The 19,453-nt window shown below is 48.5% G+C and overlaps 2 protein-coding genes across 5 annotated transcripts in view; one reads left to right on the plus strand and one right to left on the minus strand.

Moving 5' to 3' along the window:
• The window catches only part of SUGP1 (SURP and G-patch domain containing 1), a 31,435-nt gene extending 23,565 nt beyond the window's left edge, over positions 1 to 7,870 (minus strand). For both annotated transcript variants that reach the window (XM_019416466.2, XM_019416465.2), the window contains exons 1-3: positions 7,740 to 7,870; positions 5,483 to 5,657; positions 1,317 to 1,417 (exon numbers count right to left, since the gene is read on the minus strand). In XM_019416466.2, the coding sequence (XP_019272011.1) occupies positions 1,317 to 1,417; positions 5,483 to 5,657; positions 7,740 to 7,773 (310 nt within the window). In that variant the 5' untranslated portion in view covers positions 7,774 to 7,870. The remainder of the gene's footprint in view (positions 1 to 1,316; positions 1,418 to 5,482; positions 5,658 to 7,739) is intronic.
• A 221-nt stretch (positions 7,871 to 8,091) lies between these two features.
• The window catches only part of MAU2 (MAU2 sister chromatid cohesion factor), a 30,574-nt gene continuing 19,212 nt past the window's right edge, over positions 8,092 to 19,453 (plus strand). For 2 of the 3 annotated variants that reach the window (XM_019416468.2, XM_019416469.2), the window contains exons 1-4: positions 8,092 to 8,404; positions 17,003 to 17,020; positions 17,428 to 17,493; positions 18,154 to 18,249. In XM_019416468.2, coding sequence (XP_019272013.1) covers positions 8,129 to 8,404; positions 17,003 to 17,020; positions 17,428 to 17,493; positions 18,154 to 18,249 — 456 coding nt within the window. In that variant the 5' untranslated portion in view covers positions 8,092 to 8,128. The remainder of the gene's footprint in view (positions 8,405 to 17,002; positions 17,021 to 17,427; positions 17,494 to 18,153; positions 18,250 to 19,453) is intronic. The other variant, XM_019416467.2, reaches the window with a different exon arrangement.

A 19,453-nucleotide genomic window follows, 5' to 3' on the forward strand; every position in this document is an offset into this window, starting at 1 on the left:
CTTCATTTCATAGAAGAGGACACTAAAGCTCAGAGAGGAACGACTTGTCACGGTCACCCAGCCTGAAGAAAATAGGCTGAGCTCTGCAGGCAGCAGCTCTGGCAGAAGCCTCCCTAACACCTGCACTCAAAGCCCAGGGATGTGCCAGCTCTTCTGGATAAGACCTGAATCCCCACACCTGGCTTATAACCACTTCCTCTCATTGTCAGTGGCAAGCTGATGACAGCCTATTCAGGGCTTTTCAAACACAACTCCTGGCCTGAGGGCCTGCAGTGAAGGACTGATACAGTCTTTCCTCCCTCTCTGTGAGTGAATTTGGCTTTAGGTTAATTTTTTCAGCTGTCTCCTAGAAAACCTGACAAAGATTGATGGTGTTTTGTTTGGTCAGAAACGTTCTTACATTAAAAGTAAGCTGATCAGTAAATTGCACAACCACAGACATGGGTGGGCTCCCTACAGCAAGGGATTCTCATACCTCACATGTCTCATGGAGCTCCTGTGGGCCAGGTGCCCCCCCTCCCCCAATGGATAAGGGTCCCATCCCTCACATCTGAGCTGCTGCTCTAAACCACACTGCGGCCCCACAGTCCTGGTGTTGGGTTTATAACCCTTCAGGGAGCTTCCCTGGTATAATCTGAAATTGGCCTTGAACTCAGAGGGCAAGGAAAGACCAAAGAAAGAGGCAGGCCACTCCAGGTTGGTGGGTAACAACTGTAATAAGCAACAGAAACTTACATGAGGCTTGTCTTAGGTGGCAGCAAAATGAATGGATCCCCACACCCACCCACCAAATCTTGAAGGTTTGTATTAAAAAAAAAAAAAAAAAAAAGGCCTTAAATGGGTTCAGTCACATATACCATGCAGGTGTTCTCAATACCACATCCTATCTCAAGGCTATGTGCTTAGAGTAGCCTCTGGGAGCAGGGAAGACAAGGAAGCCCCACATTTCAAGTATAGGGGAGAGACTGAGAAGCCTCTGGAGTGCCAGGATCCAGCTCACAGGCACATCTTTTCAATGACATTCCCCAACACCTGGGCCATGTTTAGTCAGGGCCCCCCACCCCCGCCGACTGAAACCTGGCTTATTTGTCTCTGTTCCTATGGGGCAAGCACTTTGAAGGCTGGGTTTATGCTCTCCCCCTGGGCATTTACTGTAGGAATGAGAAGAATGAAAGTCCTCAATGAATGCGGGATGAGAGGAAGAAGTCTGAGGTGGGACCTGCCGTTTCTGAGACGCCCAGGGACCCCCAAGGGGAAAGAGCTGGCAGAGTGAGCCCCAGCAGGGGGAGACACAGGATGGGGGAGACCGCACTCACCTGTGCTAGTTTGTGCCTTCTGCAACTTCAGAAACTGCTGCAGGAAGCTGCCATCATTAGCAAACTTGTTGGAAACAGAAGAGTTGTGTGCGTTCGCAATTCTAGACCCGAGACAGAGGACAAAGAAAGTGAGCCACAAGAGGAAAGGCAGGGGCCCGCCTCGCCCGTTCCCCCCCAGCATGCTCACCTAATGGGACCCAAAACCTGCTCCCAAAAATGTCTGGGAACTACTGAGAGCAGCCTTCATTGTAAGATGGAACACTCTTATTCTGGTCAAGGCAATACTACCTATATTGATGTTATCTCTACCTGCAATATTGACCCTGCAGGTGCAAACGGTATCTCCAACAAAACAGCTTAAAAGCACCTGATCCTCCTGCACAGCACCTGTCGTACTTGTCAACTAATTAGCTGGGCTGCTTATTGGCTCCTATGTCTGTCTCTCCTGCCAGACAACAGAGATTTCTAAGGCAGGGCCTGTGTGTCTGCGTCCATGTGTGACTGCAGTTCTGGGCCTGGGCCAGCCAGTGCTTCTGTGGGTATCACAGGTGCACAGCACAACACCCAAAGCAGTCTCTTGGTGGAATAACTAAAGGGGAATATTATACTCTTATTATTTTTACACTCTTTTTTGTTTGCCAAAAGTATATTCAAACATGTATTTTCAACAAGTCAGCACTAAAGCAAACCCAGGGACCCAAATGTTTAATTCAAATCTTGGGGCGCCTGGGTGGCTCAGTTGGTTAAGCTTCCGACTTCAGCTCGGGTCATGATCTTACAGTCCGTGTTTGAGCCCCACCTCGGGCTCTGTGCTGACAGCTCAGAGCCTGGAGCCTGCTTCAGATTCCGTGTCTCCCTCCCTCTCCCTCTCTCTGTCCCTCCCTCAAAAAAATATTTAAATTCAAATCCATTTTCCCTGCTGATAAAAGCAATAGATGTTTATTATGGAGCAATCAGGAACATATAGAAATAGAAATCAAAGGGAAAAATCCGAAAGTCTTTTCCCCTCAGAACAGCCACTGCTAACTCTTCGGTATTTTTCTTTGAAATAGAAGGAAATAAGGCTACAATCATAGTATATATCCTATTCTTCCATTTTCTGCTGTAACATACAATCTTGCCCAAATCTCAGAAATTCCTTGTATATACTGCTTTCAAGGCCCTACCTTACTCCATCCAATAATTGGTAAAAGCTTATTGAGCCCATAGATCAGGCCTTTTTCCTTTAAAATTAAGTTTTATTCTTCCAGAAATGTTATAACGAACTAAAAATGGAAACACCCTCATCACAAAAAGCACTGGTTAAATAAATTATAAGACTTCCATAGGGCTGCAGATGAAGGAGCCCTGAAAAGCTAAAATTTTAGAAACAAAGCAATAAAGCACATTAAGTCAAAAACAAAAAAAGCAGGATATGAAACAACTATAGTATGGCCCTATTTATATCAAAAAATATTTGAATTTAAAAACACAAGTATTTGAGTTAAAAATTATTAGAAAAATCCATCAAAATGCAACCAGCACTGTCTGTGGGTTGCAGGGTTATGACTGATTTTGGTTTTGCCTCGTTTTCCTCTCCTTTACTTTCCAGAATATCTACTCTGTATAATTTTTTTTTTTTAACACAAAGGAGGATCTGCAGATAACTAGCTTTAGCATTAAACAAGCAGGGCCTCTGGCAGCCCTTGTGCTCATACTGTTACCTCCCTCAAGAGGGAGGGAAAGAAAGTGGGGACAATGAAAGACAAGAAACACCTCAGGGCAGCAGCAAGACAGCAAATGAATCCCACTTATTAACAGATGGTAAAGGATATTATGCCATTAAAAATGTTGGCTCTTAGGGGTGCCTGGGTGGCTCAGTTGGTTAAGCGTCCAACTTCGGTCATGATCTTGTGGTTCGTGGGCTCAAGCCCCGCATCGGGCTCTGTGCTGACAGCTCAGAGCCTAAAGCCTGCTTCAGATTCTGTGTACCCCCCTCTCTGCCCCACCCCTGCTTGTGCTGTCTCTTTCTTTCAAAAATGAATAAACATTAAAAAAAAAATTTTTTTTAATGCTGCCTCTTAAAGAACAGATAAACAAAACATGTTCCATCCACACAACAGAATATTATTTGGCCATAAAAAGCAATGACGTCCTGACGCATACTAAAAAGTGATGAACCTTGACAGCATTATGTCCAGTGAAAGAAGCCAACACAAAACGCCAAATGTTATATGAAATGTCTACAATAGCTTAATCCACAAAGACAGTAAATTAAGAGCTGGGGAAATAAGGAGTAACTGCAAATGGGCACTGCGTTTCCTTTTGGGGTGATACAAATGTTCCAGAACTAGAGAGTAGTGATGACTGCATGATGCTGTGAATATACTAAAGAATCACTAAATTGTACAATTTCAAAGATCAATTTTATGGCATACTAATTACATCTCAAGAATAAACCTTAAAAACTACGATGGTTCTAAACAGTTGTAACGCAAGGAAAAGCTTTTCTTTTAAAAAGTTGAGGGGGAAGTGGCAAATAAAATTGATCACAACTTTGTGAGACAAAGCAAAGACATGGGAGGGGACTATAGCAAAGTGGATGTCTTGAAGCAACTTGAATACTTCTTATTTCTCCAGTGAGAAAGTCTATTGTTTTTTAAATGTTTATTTATTTATTTTGAGAGAGAGCGCAATATAGAAAGCAAGCAGGGGAGGGGCAGAGAGAGAGAATCCCAAGCAGGCTCTGCACTGTCAGTGTGGAGCCTGACACGGGGCTCAAACTCACAAAACGTGAGATCACGATCTGAGCCGAAATCAAGAGTTGGATGCTAAATCGACTGAGCCACCCAGGCACCCCTTCAGTGAGAAATTCTAAAACTTGTTGTTCTATGCTTTTACAACAAAGAAATTAACTTTATTTCCAAAGCTACCTGTATTATGTACCCACCCACGGGATGCTCCCCTTCAGCTGTCTGATCCTGGTGTTGGGATCCAGCTGATTCTGGGATCTCTTGAAAGCATTCCTACAGGTCTTTCCCATCCTGGTACAAGTCCTTCCATAACTCTAGGGCAAGAGCCCACAAGCCCACTGACTTACAAATCACTCCATATCTAGTCTCCACATTCATGAGTGCCTCAGAGACCCCAGGCTCTGGGTTCCCATAAGAATATGGTCTAGGGGTGCATAGGTGGCTCAGGTGGTTAAGCGTCTAACTCTTGCTTTCGGCTCAGTTCATGGTCTCACAGACTGTGAGATGGAGCCCCATGTTGGGCTCTGCGCTGGCAGCGCGGAGCCTGCGTGGGATTCTCTCTCTCCCTCTCTGCCCCTCCCTGCTCATACACACACGTGCTCTCTCAAAATAAATAAATCAACTTAAAAAAAGAAACAATAAGGTCTAAGTTCTGCCCTCAAGGAGATGCCACAAATGCTTAGAAAAGGTAGGAGGGGAGCTGGGCCAGCTCTGGAGAGGGTTTAATATGTTCCATGCTTCACACCCCAGAGGAAGGGGCCTGCCTCTCTGATTATCGATCTCCAGCCTGAAATTCTTAGATCCTGTCATCCTGATCACATCACCCCTGCTCAAAACTCTTGGGAGCCCTCAACATTTCTCAGGAAAGGCAGGAGGGAACGCTGCCTGATCTACCCTCTGCTTGGCTCTGAAACAATTCCTTTGGTGTAACAGCTTAGCCACCTGACACATAAGGGCTCTCTTCCCTTCCTGCCTTCTGCCAGACAGGCCTTTCCCTACTTCCTCAACAGACTGGCTCTGAGAACACAGAAGAGCCTCTTCTGGGCTCCTACAGTGGCCGCTGCACCAGGGAACACACTACCTCATGTTACCCACTGGCAGCTCTGGGGGTAGAACTGGCACTCCCTTTATTAGTAGACCATGAGTCCCATAAGGAAAGAGATGGAGTTTGGGTCTTTGCTCTGTGCTACATCTCTGGCCCCAAGCCCACAGCTGCTCAGCACTAAATAACTGGTGAATACAGGCAGGCCATCTCTGAGCTCCCACATACCCCTCATTTCTCTCTTGCCACCTGAGCCTCCTGAAAGAGCATCTGTGTCACTCCTTGCATCATCAGGCTGTGGTCAGGTGCAGGTATAACCTGACTGATCTTGAACACAAAAACTTCTGCCAGTGACCCTCTAAGACCCCAATCCAGCCACAAGGGGCACTTACTCGCCAGGATGTGGGGGCTGAGGGCTGATGACCACCTGATTCTGCTTGGCTTTCTGCTCCATTTTGGCTTCAATTTCACGTTTCTTCTGAGCAATGAGCTCTTCCTGGTGAAGTATGTTCATGTTCATTTTTCCAGACTTGGGAGGTGCAACCCCAAACCACCGGTTAGCTTTCCCTGGGGAGACAGAAGCAAATCAGAAATCATCATTGCAGGGGGCACCTGGGTGGTTCAGTTGGTTGAGCATCCGACTTCGGCTCAGGTCATGATCTCACGGTTCGTGAGTTCGAGCCCCGCGTGGGGCTCTGTGCTGACAGCTTGGAGCCTGGAGCCTGCTTCGGATTCTGTGTCCTCCCCCTGCCCCTCTGCCCCACCCCTGCTTGTGCTCTGCCTCTGTCTTTCAAAAATGAATAAACATAAAAAAAAAAAAAATCATCATTGCTCTACAAACATGTTCAGCAGCTGCTACAGGAACGGCCCAGTTGCTGCTGCCTGCATCAACAGACATTTAAGCGTCTGTTTCTTTATTTACTCCATGAATGTTTAACTGAGTTATGTACCAGGTGCTCTGCTCAACTAGGGAAGGGGTCTCTGCCCATGCGGATCTCACCTTGGGGTAAAAAGACAATGGACTTACAATGAAAAAGTACCCACAAAATCCTAAGAGCTCTCTGATAGAAACAAAAAAAAAGGAGGGAAGAATAATAGAAGAGCAACCTATACAGCTAGAGCAGCCAGAAAATAACTGTTAGCAAAGACCTCTTAAGCTAAAACCAAAAAGATAAAGAGCCAGCCTCCTGAAAAGCCACATGGGGAACTATCTTGGCAGAATAAGGAGAAGTTGCAAAAGCCTAAGGCAAAAAGAAGCCTGGTATAATCAAGGACCAGCAAGGGCCCAGTGTGGCCAGAGTGGACTGTTACAGGAATGGGGGTGGGAGGCCAATGTAGGAGTCCAGGTTTTACTTAAAGGGCATTGGGAAGTGACAAGGGAGTATTATGCTGACAAACAGTATTTTTAAGGTCATTACGGCTACTACTTGGAGAGAGTACATGGTGGCAGCAAGAGACCAATAAGGAGGTGTACTGGCTCCAAGTAAAAGATAATGGTGTCTTCAGATGACCGTGTTAAGTGTAGAAATGAACAAGACACTTCAAAAGCTTCCCATGGGACTCAGAATAAAATCCAAATTCTGAAAGTTGACTTTCAGAAATGACTCCCCTCCTCACTTCCACTTCATTCTTTTTTTTTTTAATTTTATGTTGAGAGAAAGAGAGAGAGAGAGAGCAAGTGGGGTGGGAGGGGGGAGTGGGAGAGAGAGAGAATCCCAAGCAGGCTCTGCACTGTCAGTGCAGAGCCCGATGTGGGGCTTGAACTCATGAACCATGAGATCATGACCTGAGCTGAAGTCGGACGCTCAACCAACTGAGCCACCCAGGTACCCCCCACTTCATTCTTGATATTCTTCAAAACGACAAGCTTCCCTCCAGGCACTCCCATAGCTGGCAGCCTCTCATCTCAAATGCTTTCTGCTTAAAAAGACCTTCCTTGACTACCTAGTATCAGCAGCCTCCACCTCCATTCTCTCACATCATTATAACCTCTGTAAATATTTCCTCTTGGTGCACTGTCTGACGCCCCAGTAGAAAGTAATCTTCAGGAAGGCAGGGCCCTTTTTGGTTACCACTGCAACCCCAGCGCCTAGCATTGTGCCTGGCACACAGTATTCGCTGAATGGGTGAATGCACCCCAGTCGGAGGTTGGGGGGGGGGGGGGGGACGCGGCCAGTCTGGGAGAGAGGGAAAGGTAAGCCTTGTGTTCAAGTGGGGGCTCGAAAGACCCAGGTAAGTGTGTACAAGGAGTCCTAGAGTAGTTCGGAAAAGCAGCTTTTCCAGAAAGCGGACACAGGCCAGACGGCGGCTGCTCGAAGAAAGGGGCGCAGGACAGCCCAAGGTTGCCGCTGTTTCGGGGAGCAGAGCTCTGAGCAGCTCTGAAGGCGATTATTTCGGAAAGAGAGCGCAGGACTGCCCCAGTGGCGGCCTTTACGGAATACCCGCGCCCTCAGCAAACCAGGCGGTGGGGGCAGCAACTGGGTCTGGGGTCTCGGGAGACCGGGAAGATGCAGAAGCCGCCGCTTCGGGACGCCCTGGGGGCTGAGGCGAGGGGCTAATAGGTCGGGGTAAACCCAACGGGACGACGAAACGGCGACGCGTAGCCCCGAGGACCCAGGCGGACGCTTGAGGGGAGGCGGGAGCTGTTACCTGCAACATCCCGGTTGTCCATCTTGAGACTCATCCAATCCCACAATGCTCCGGTTCCACTTGAGAAGGCTAGTTATAGTGCGCATGGCCTGACGGGAGATGTAGTCTGTGTCGGCCAACCAAGCCCGGCCACTCCGTGGATACCTGGAGCCTTTCCCCAAGGAAAGCAAACCTCAGCCTATTGGCAATTTCTGGTCTCAGTCCCGCGGACCAAAGGGCATCGCCTTTTCTCACACCTTCCCGGAGCCTCAGCCACTCCAGAGACAAACTACATGTTCCAGAATGCTTTATGCGGCAGCTCTCGCGAGAGACGTGAGAAGCGCCCCGCCCCGCCCCGCGCTCCTGCTTCCGCCTCCCTGTGGCGGCGGCTTGTTGTTGTGGAGGCCGAAATGGCGGCTCAAGCAGCGGCGGCGGCTCAGGCGGCGGCGGCCCAGGCAGCGCAGGCGGAGGCAGCCGAGTCGTGGTACCTGGCGCTTCTGGGCTTCGCCGAGCACTTCCGCACTTCCAGCCCGCCCAAGATCCGCCTGTGTGTGCACTGCCTGCAGGCCGTGTTCCCCTTCAAGCCGCCTCAGCGCATCGAGGCCCGCACGCACTTGCAGCTCGGTTCCGTGCTCTACCACCACACCAAGAACAGCGAGCAGGCGCGCAGCCACCTGGAGAAGGCGGTGAGCGCGGACCCGGCCGCGAGGGAGGAGGCGCGGGCTCTTTTCGGGGCCTGGGCTGACGGACTGCGACCCCGGCGGGCAGGGGCCTCCTGGCCCGTCTTCGGGGACCTGGGGCGCGACTTCAGGACGAGCAGCAGGACCCCGAAACCGCCAGCCTCTCAGGGCACCCGAGGGCCTTTCTCTGTACCTTACTTAACGTCTTTGGTGACACGCAGGGCCCCAGGACCCCGCGCAGGGTACTCGAGAGTTGTCTCATCAGGAGCAATAGGGTCCCCAGATTCTTCAGGATTTCGGGAGGATATCATCTTGTTGGCGCCCATGGGAACGCCACCAGATCTGCCAGTGGGTCCTGCAGCTTCCTGCTCTCCAGGGCTCAGCCCCGGGGGCATCATCATGACCGTTCCTTCCTGAAGTGACTCAGGATAGGGGAGGGTCAAGGTGACAGTTCAGACAGTTCAGGCAGCCCTTGGGAGCCTGAAGTTTGGTCTCTCAGGAAACCTAAGAAGGCATCCTCTCCCTGGACCCGGAAGTCTGATAGAAGTATCTGGAGGGTATTAAGCCCCCATCACTGATGCAGGAGTCGTAGATGGGAGGCAGAGGGTCAGAGAGAAGAGGTTAAGATCCTGTAAGGAGGCAGAACTCAGGGGGCCTACGTTCCAGGACCATTTGGTGGAGTGGGGTGGGGAATGCCTAAGCTTCTGCTTTTTCTGTATCCATGGTGACTTCTCTTCCTCCCACCATCTGTTTAGTCTATCCCCTTCACAAGAAAGACCCCATCCCCCCATCTTGACTTGTGGGATCTCGGTGCTTCAAAGAATGTGGGACAGTGGCCGTCATTGTGCCTCTTCTGGCCTTGGTGTTGTTTCTTATCATGGGAACACTGTGCTCCTGTCAATCCTGTCCATTTGCCACTTACCCAGCTTTATTCTGGTTAGAGATTTCTTGAGAAGAATCAACTTAAGTTTATTTATTTATTTATTTATTTTTGATTTCTTTTAATGTTTATTTTTCATTTTTGAGAGAGAGAGATGGAGGGCAAGCAGGGAAGGGGCAGAGAGAGAGGGAGACACAGACTCCGAAGCAGGCTCCAGGCTCCCAGCACAGAGTCCAACGCAGGGCTCGAACCCACGAACCGTGAGATCATGACTTGAGCCAAAGTTGGAAGCTTAACTGACTGACCCACCCAGGCGCCCCTTTATTTTTTTTTTTAAGTTTATTTATTTTTAAATTTTTTTTTTCAACGTTTTTTATTTATTTTTGGGACAGAGAGAGACAGAGCATGAGCGGGGGAGGGGCAGAGAGAGAGGGAGACACAGAATCTGAAACAGGCTCCAGGCTCCGAGCCATCAGCCCAGAGCCTGACGCGGGGCTCGAACTCACGGACCGCGAGATCGTGACCTGGCTGAAGTCGGACGCTTAACCGACTGCGCCACCCAGGCGCCCCTATTTATTTATTTTGAGAGAAAGAGAGCGAGCATGAGTGGGGGAGGGGCAGAGAGAGAGGAAAGAGAAAGAATTCCAATCTGCGCTGAGGATGCAGAGCGCAACGCAGAGCTCGATCTCAAACCATGAGATCAAGACCTGAACTGACATCAGCAGTTGGATGCTTAGCCGACTGAGCCATGCAGGCGCCCCAAGAATCAAATTAAATGTTTAGAACTTACTGATCTGAGGTAAATCCGGGCCCGCCTGTGGCTAGTAATGAATTGCCTTTGGGAAGATATCAGATCTTTGCCAACTGTAGAGAGTTGGAAGGGGACTTTAGTCCTTCCTTGATCATCTCCCTTGTTTTAGGAGTGAGGCAGTATGGGTTCAGAGAGATGAAGTGATTTGCCCAAAGCTACACAGCAAGTTATTAACAAAACTGGCTCAAACCTGGGCTCAAGGTCACCAACTTCAGTGCCAAGACAATAAGTCATTATTGTTTCTATGAAGTTTCTTTTTCTTTTTCTTTTATTATTATTTTTTGATGTTTATTTTGAGAGAGACCACGAGTAGGGGTGGGGCATAGAGAGAGGGGGAGAGAGGGAATCCCAAGCAAGCTCCACACTATCAGTGCAGAGCCTGATGTGGGGCTCAAACCCACAAACTGTGAGATCATGACCTGAGCAGAAACTAAGAGTCGGACTCCTAACTAACTGACTGAGCCACCCAGACGCCCCTAGGTTTTTTTTTTTTCCCCTTTTATTCATTCGGCAGATATTCAGCTCACATCAGGTGCCAAGCTCTATTCTAAGGGCTATGGATCAGGGATGACTAAAATAGTCCCTGTCAACGTGAGCTTATGTTTTAGTAAAGAAGACAAACATTGAATATGTAGTAAAAGGTTAGGTACTGGTAGAAGAGCCATGGAAAATATGGTCCAGGGTGAAGAGATGGAGTTGATGGGGAGCTTTTTTTGGCAGAGGTAGTGGGAAAGTCTATTTGTAGGCGTGACATTTGAGCAAAGGCCTGAATGGGATGGGGAAAGCGAACCTGGAGAACAGCTCAGGATGTCAGGTCGATCCTGTGACTGGATAGTGTAAGGTCTCTCCTAGGCAGGGATGAGGCTGAGATTAGACGAAGCCCCAGACTTCCTTAGGTGTGGGGGTGCTGGAGCCTGACTGCTTAGGCCTGGTGGCCCAGTGCCTTCAGTGAATTGAGGTTCTAAAGCTCTCTTCTCTGGATTAACAACAAATTCTGCCACCTTCCTTGCTCAAGGGTCATTCATTCTTTTTCCAGCAGTGGTTCATAGTTGCTGTGTATGTGGTCACATTTTGCCCACCCAGTGCTGTGCAGGGGAAGCAGCCATGCCTCGGATTACTTCCTTGTAGCCACTGGGCTTTTGGACCCATGATTTAAACCCTTATGCTGGTGAAGCACCTTCCCTTGATTTTACAGAACCCTGAATCTTGTGGGGTTTTCCACAGAGCCACAAGGTCGCCTCTGTAGCTCACGCTGACCTTATACTTGGAAATCCCTTCCTTTCTGTTGGGTGTATCCCCAGCTGGGAATTTGTCCAGATTTCAGTTAAAGTGCTGTTCTCCATGCTGTTTTCTTTCTGCAATTGTATGTTATCTCCTATTGTGTTGCAACATAAGCATGCTTTCTTTATCTTCGCTCTTTATTGGTCCTGTGATTTCCCCCAAATTAGGGTGCTATCAACTTTTACTCGTTTTTACCCAGACTCGCTCAATAAAAAAATCAGAATATATTCTTCTTTTAGAAGTGGTTTGTTTCTAGTTCTGAAGAGCAAATGGCCAAAGAAGTTCCAGTTTCTTTTCAGGGAGCCAACACAGAGTATCAAAAAGGTTTTTTTTTTGTTTTTTTTTTTTTTTTTAAAGTAAACTCTACCCCTAACATGGGGCTTGAACTCACAAACCTGAGATATAGAGTTGCATGCTCCACCGACTGAGCCAGCCAGGTGCCCCAAAACCTTTTTTTTTTTTTTTTTTTAATTTTAACATAAACGACTGCAGTATTTTGTGACTATTTTCTCCTTGATCATTCCTCTTGCTGTTATTTTCTGAACACGTTTTCTCTAACTTATGAGTGCTTTAGGTAAAACTTTTTTTTTAAGTGTTTATTTATTTGTTTTGAGAGAGAGAGAGAGCAGGGGAGGAGCAGAGAGAGGGAGAGAGAGACAATCCCACCTAAACTTAGTACCGCATTCAGCTTCCCTGTTATTTTCACATCTTTTGCTTTCTCTCTGAGAAATCCCCAATCTCCCTGGTAATCACTTTTTTTTTTTAATACAAAGTCAGGTTATTTATCCTCTGTTTGCTTACTGTCAGCATCTAACTGCCTCAACTGCATTTGTAACCTGTGTAGAAAACCTATAACATCCCCATTGGCTTCATCAATTGACCAGCTTTGGAAGAATCCTCCATTAAGTGTTTCCATCAAAGGTATGGAGGCTGTTTCTCCCTTTGCTCAGCAGCTTGCTTGCTTTTTTTTTCCTTAAGATTTTATTTTTAAGTAATCTCTACTCCCAGCGTGGCACTTGAACTCACAACCCCAAGATCAAGAGTTGCGTGCTCTTCCAAATGAGCCTGCCAGGCGCCCCTCAGCAGCTTTCTTTGAGGTCACAGCTGTTGGTCTCTCATTGGTTCCTGCCTCTATGGGCCCTTGGAGCCCCTGCTGGCTTCTTCACTCCCTGGGTCTGCTCAACAACTCCTGTAGCTCTTATGGTGCATGACTGGACGCTTCACCTGAGAGTCTCCCCTTTTAGATTATGGTTTCGGCAGTGATGTGTGTGTGTGTTACCAGAATTTTGGGCTGCTCTGGGACTCCTGGTCCCAGTTCATGATTATAAGAGATGTCTCTTTGCTGAGAAATCTCTTGGCTAGAGAATGTGTGAAGTTGTCTTCTGCAGGTTCTTTCATACTGTATTCCTTGTCATTTCATTTTTACCTGGGATTTCCTCTTGCTGAACACCTATTCTTGGGTATATTTTCAGTCTTCGCTGGCCTAATTTTTACACCGTTGTTCCAGCAAACAGTCCCATTTCAGTCATTTGCACATCCTCTGCGGAGTCAGGAGAATCTTTGTGTCTGTACTTAGATGTAGATCTATACCCCCTTAACTAAGCTTTTGATCACATTTCCTCTTTATTCTTTGGTCAAGAAATGCAGCATCATCCTTAGACTTTGCTGATTCGAATGCCACGGAGGAATAAATGCTGCTTCTCTGGAATGAATTGTGCATTATTTCCTATAATCTAGGTAGTCGTTCATTATACAGTGATTTGTTTTGACTGTGGTATCCTATATCCATGCCATATTTGCTTACTCTTTGAGTTTGGAGTGGAGCTGCTTTTCAGTGGTGGTTTCACTTACCTGACTGAGAAAGTAGCTCCAAACTGTGTCATCCAGATGCCTGTTAATTCCACTTCCAGGTTTGTTTTGTTGTTGTTATCATTGTTGTGTTTAATTTATTTTGTGAGAGAGAGAGAGAGCAAGCACGAGTGGGGAAAGGGCAGACAGAGAGACAGAGAATACCAAGCAGGCTCCATGCTGTCAGCACAGAGCCCAACACAGGGCTCCACCCTACAAACCGTGAGATCACGACCTGAGCCAAAACCAAGAGTCAGACACTTAACCGACTCAACCACCCAGGCTCCCCCACTTCCAGGTTTAACCTGAGAATCTCTGGTTTACCTTCTCAGCAAGTGATTAAATGCTTCCCTTTCTAAGGCCCGAAAGGACTTAGTTCTGGGCCTTTCATCAGCAGGCATGGCTGGAGCAGATCTTTCATCCTTCCGCATCATGTCCTGCCAAATTCCATGCCCCATCGCTGGGAGCAAAACCTTGTGCAGAAAGTGTATTTGCAGAGCTTGGCGTTAAGCATTTTCATGGAAGAGTGTGGTCTGTGCTTCCCCCTGTTTTCATTTCTATTTTCTTCACTCTCACTCTCTGTCTCCTCTGAATTCAGGATGTGAAATCTGTCTAGGAACCATCCCTTCACGGTTCCACCAACTCGTCCCCCTGCCTCCCCTCCAACCCCTGATTCTTCCTCTTCCTGCTTGGGAATCACTGAGGTATTGTTGCCACCTTCTACATGCCAGGCTCTGCATGTGGTCTTCTTGGGGACACTGTCTCATTGGATCCTCAACAAACCCATGAGGTAGGGACCCCTTCCAACTTGTCAGTGACATTGCTGAAGGGGTTTCTCCTAGTCAGGGTCACACAGCAGAAAGAGGCAGGCTGGCTTCTAAGTGCTGAGCTTCCATCCCAAAGGAGTTGCAGTCGATAACTATTTCTGTACATTTTTGTGGTTTAAAAACCTGATTAAAAAAATTTATCTGTATTTTGAGGTACAAGAAGCCTTGACACTCTCTCAGCCCTGGATGGAATCTTCAGGCATGAGAGAGAGATGCTCCTTCAAGCTCTTCCACCCCTCATAGCTTGTACTGATTCTGTGGTGCCCCTCACTTACCCTGAGGGCCCCAAGGTGACCTCAGGAATTTCTAATATGTTAGTTTATATCCCTGTCCGGCACCTGCAGGCTGCCCAGCAGTGAGAGGCTCTGACTTTGGCTTCTTTCCCGTCATGAGGCAGGAGATATAAAGCTATTTTTTAGCATTACGCCATAAAATATAGATGGGGTAGCAACTTTGTATAAAATAGGAGCCTTAGATAAGGTATCCTCTGTACTTCAATTGTGAGGTATGTTTTCTGAAGTCTACATATTTCTGGTTTGTGAATCTATGTTGCAAGTGTTACAAAGACACAAAAGTGAAGCCATTTGTTCCTTGACAGTTGTTTGACTGACATTCCGGGGAAAGTGACTGAGTTGCCCTGACAAGGGCCAGTCTTGTAGCTCTCCCAGCCCAACCATGTCTCCAGTCACACAGGTTCCTCCACTGGTTCGCCCTCTCCTTCCAACTGGTGGCCTTCAGGAGCCTCTCTTGCTACACTGACCTTCCTTGTGGGGAGGAAGTGGTTCTATAGAAAGCACACCCCGACTTCTGTATTTATTGGCTCCATTGACGTCACCTGTTTGACTGAAACGGGCCTGGCCTCCATGGGAACCCTGAGCCCCTTCTGTCCCTGCTGCAGGGGGGCCTTTGGAGGGGACGCGCAAGTTGGCTGCAGAAAACCTTTTGCCTGGGCTCTACATGTGTGTACGTGCATGTGTGTCAGGAAGGACCCCTGTCAGTAGTGCTGGGGCTTTTTTTGGTCTCCATTCCTTTCACCTGCTCCCACAGTGCCTCCTTCTGGCCCACCTATATTTTGCAGGCAGCTGGTGTCAGAGGCAGTTCCGAGTCTTTCCCTGCTCTGCGATTTCCTAGCCACCATTCACCCTAGGCCCAGAGGCATCTCTGTTCCTAAGACCAGCAGCCCCTTGGGCCCCTCTTCCTCCCTTCGCATTCTCTTTGCTGTCTCTAGGTGCTCTTAAACCCAGATCTGATTAGGTGCTTCTGTTTTATGACTCTGACTGAGATAGGCTCCAGGAATGATATTGGGGCATTTTGATCCATAGGCAGGGCTGCCACATTAATGGTACAGAGATCCATTGGGCCTTCCAGCCTCACCTTCCTGCCTTCCGTCTTTTTCATGGGTTCTCCTCTGCCTGGGGCATCTCCCACTCCCACTTTGCCTGGGGGACACCTCCCCCTCACTTTCTACACCATCACCCTCAAGGCCCAACCCAGGCTGTCATCCACGCACACACTGTTCTCCCACAGAGCATAGTGAGTCAAGGTCTTCTGTTCGGCGCTGGATCCTCCCGCCAGCAGTTGCCAAGACTCTGAATGTAGGATGAGTGGGTCGGCAAGGACAGTGTCAGTTGCATGCTTGGGTCCTAGGTGGTCTGACGGAGTGTGGTTGGTGTAGTTCATGTGGTGGACTGGCCCATGCACACCCTCACCAGTGCCTCCTGTTGGAACGTGGAACTGCAGGGCACAGCAGTCTCCAAGTGGGAGCATGTCATCTGAACCCTGTGCTGGTGTGTGTGCCAGCAGAGAAGAACAGTGAGGTCAGGTCTTAGAACTGTCCCCACAATCCTCTGGCTGGATTTTGCCCACACCACTCCTTCTTGGAGCTCTCCTGTGTCCACTCTGAGGCTAGCTTTGCTCATTTCCAAGCATCTTTTAAAGTGGAAGATTTTTGGTGCACGGTGGTGGCTCAGTCGGTTAAGCGTCCGACTTCGGTTCAGGTCATGATCTCATGGTTCATGGGTTCGAGCCTCACATCGGGCTCTGTGCTGACAGCTCAGAGCCTGGAGCCTGCTTCAGATTCTGTGCCTCCCTCTTTCTCTCTACCCCTCCTCCACTCGTGCTCTGTCCCTCCCTCTCTCAAAAATAAATAAACATTAAAAATTTTTAAAAAAATAAAGTGGAAGATTTTTTTTTAATGTCCATTCATTTGTTTTGAGAGAGCACGTGTGTGTGCACAAGCAGAGGAGGGGCAGAGAGTGAAGGAGAGGGATCAATCTCATGACTACTACATAATGACCTGAGCCAACATCAAGAGTCAGACACTCAACTGACCAAGGCACCCAGATGTCCATGGCATCTTTTTTTTTTTTTAACATTTATTTATTTTTGAGAGAGAGAGCATCAACGGGGGAGGGCCAGAGAGAGAGGGAGACACAGAATCCGAAACAGGCTCCAGGCTCTGAGCTGTCAGCACAGAGCCTGACGCGGGGCTCGAACCCACGAACCGCGAGATCGTGACTTGAGCGGAAGTCGACCGCTTAACCGACTGAGCCACCCAGGCGCCCCCATAAGCATCTTGTAAGTGTCACTGCTCCAGGAAGGACTGACACCTGCAGACCCACTCTCCAGTTGTAACTGATTTCTTGTGTCACTGTCTGCCAGCTGTCAGTGTACTGCAGTGAGTGGTACAGAGGGGCTGTCTCTACTCCTGAAGCATCTCTGCTTTGGTGGGAGGGGGCTCCAAATATGGCTCTGGAGGCTGGCAGGACAGAAAACTGCTGTCCGAAGGAGGAGCAGGTGCTCATTTTCCCATCCTTTCAGGCCGAGCAGGTCACCTTCCCCCTTAACTGAGCACCTGGAGATTTTGGTGACAGGATGACCTGTGTAAACCCTGAAGTGGAGCCAGTAAGCAGGCATCAAGTGTTTGAGAATTAATTCTTTTTTCTTTTTCTTTTCAGTGGTTGATATCGCAGCAAGTATCCTTTTCCTGTTGGTACTGTTCCCTTTAAGGAAAGCTCCATTTGAAAAAAATAATAATAATAAAGATTGTATTGCAAACTTGAACGCGCCCCCCCCCCCCCATAAAGCACCCCAGAGTTTTAGGCTTTGCCCCACCTAAAGAATCCCTTCTTCGATGTGGCCACCCTTATGGACCAGCATGGCATGCCTGGGTGCCATGCTCCTCTGTATGTCCTATCAGCTAGCTCTGCACCCAGGTGGCACCAAAACTAGGGACTGCTGGAGGAGAACGTGAACTTGAGGTTTTAGAACAGGCAAGGATGTTTCTCTCCCACCAGCCACTGTAACATAAGAACCCCAAGTTGTGGCCCTTGTAAACTGACCACTTTGCAGTGTCTCTCCTTCCTTAACTGGATGTTATTAGATCCAGCAGTTTGAAGATGTTAAGTTTGAAGCAGCAAGTCTTTTGTCCGAGCTGTACTGTCAAGAGGTAAGAACAAGGTTTCTGAAAGCAAAGTCACTTTCCCTGTAGTAAAGGCACAGTGACAAACTGGCTCTCAGGAGTGGCCTCTCTGCTGGCTTTTAATACTTCCCATTACTTTTCTACCTCCGGTGCCCTGGCACAGAGCATCCATGAGTCGTCACCTGCTAATGAAAGCCAGCAGAATCTTTTTACCAAAGACTGTTGGAAAACAGCCTTGTTCCTAGGTTTAAGGTGATTAGTTCCTAACAAGTCCATATGCCTTCTTAACCTGGTTGTGATCTCAGGCATAGCTGAAAATCACCTTTCCTCACTTTGAGCAGTCACGTGGGAGGCTCCCTGGGCAGCAGGGACTACATACTTCACATCCCTGGCCCCTCTCTCTGGTTGTAGAACAGGAAAGATGGTAATTTGTCATCTAATTTGACTGTTCGGGATTTTGGACTAAAGTTAGTTGAATGAGGAGTTATTTTAAGAGCAATGCAAAAACTTCCCAGCCAGTGAGTCCAATAAAATCTTTTCTTCTTTTAATAAAGTAAATTGGCAACCCACAGATCCTTTGGTGAGCGTGAACAGGAGTGGCCTTCTGGCGCCACAGCTGCTGCATAAGGAATCCAGCTTGCTTGCCGGCTTGTTTTTTCCTTCCCAAACTTGACTGTTTCCTTTCAGAATTCTGTAGACACAGCAAAGCCACTGTTGCGGAAAGCGATCCAGATCTCACAGCAGACTCCATACTGGCACTGCCGCCTGCTCTTCCAGCTTGCTGTGAGTACCATGGACCCAGCCAAGAAGCATGGGGGCCCAGCAGGGGCTGTGACCTTGGGGCAGGTGTGCCCCAAGTACAAATAACAAACTCCAGGACACACAGACCCTCCTCAAGCTGCTGCACTGCATGGGTGGGGACACAGGGACATTTCTTTTACCTGCTAACCAGCCTCCGTCCTTGGCAGTACCACCACCCCCAAACAGCCGGCACCTAAGGTGATGGTGGGAGTGTCCATCCCCCTGGGGGCTGACACAGGGCCTTGTCTTCATGTTCCCCTCTCTCCTCGTGCTTCATTTGGCCTGTGTTCATTTAAATATGGGGAGGGGCGCCTGGATGGCTCAGTCAGTTAAGCATCCGACTCTTGGTTTTGGCTCAGGTCATAATCTCACGTATTCATGAGTTCGAGCCCCCCATTAGGCTCTGTGCTGGTGGCGTGGAGCCTGCTTGGGATTCTGTCTCTCCCTCTCTCTCTGTCCTTACTCCACTCACACTGTCTGTCTTTCTCAAAAATAAATAAACTTGGGGCGCCTGGGTGGCTCGGTCGGTTAAGCATCCGACTTCAGCTCAGGTCATGATCTCACACTCCCATGAGTTCGAGCCCCGCGTTGGGCTCTGTGCTGACAGCTCAGAGCCTGGAGCCTGCTTCAGATTCTGTGTCTCCCTCTCTCTCTGTTCCTCCCCTGTTCATGCTCTGTCTCTCTCTGTCTCAAAAATAAATAAAAACATTAAAATAAATAAATAAGTAAACTTTAAAATTTTTTAAATGAAAATAAATTTGTTTGGGGAGCATTTCTTGCCAGTAGCCCACTGTGTTTTGTAAGAACTGAGCTGAGATTGCCACTTACCTATTGGGCAATGAATGCCTGAGTCAAGCCTGGGCTCCGTGTAGGTCCTCCCTTCATCTCCCCAGATATAGGTCGTCCCTGTATTCTGAGACACTCAATTGGTTGGGGGGCTTTCTAGGCTGGGCCTTCCTGGCTGCAGTGGAGGGGCCTGCCGTCTGGGGATCAAGATGAAGGACAGTAGGCTCTACTGTGAGGGACACCTCTTTTGTTGTGGGCTCTGCCCGTACCTCCCCCTCATTGGCTGGATTCCAGTCTCTCCTGTCTCAGAACCTCCCTGCCCACCAGGCTGCTCTCACCTACCCTTCATGACACAGCCCTGTCACCTGCCTGTACAGCCGGACTGTGAGTCACCTGAGTC

This window comes from Panthera pardus, unplaced genomic scaffold, assembly GCF_024362965.1.
Source record: "Panthera pardus isolate Hobbes unplaced genomic scaffold, ASM2436296v1 HiC_scaffold_8, whole genome shotgun sequence".
NCBI classification, from domain to species: Eukaryota; Metazoa; Chordata; class Mammalia; order Carnivora; family Felidae; genus Panthera; species Panthera pardus.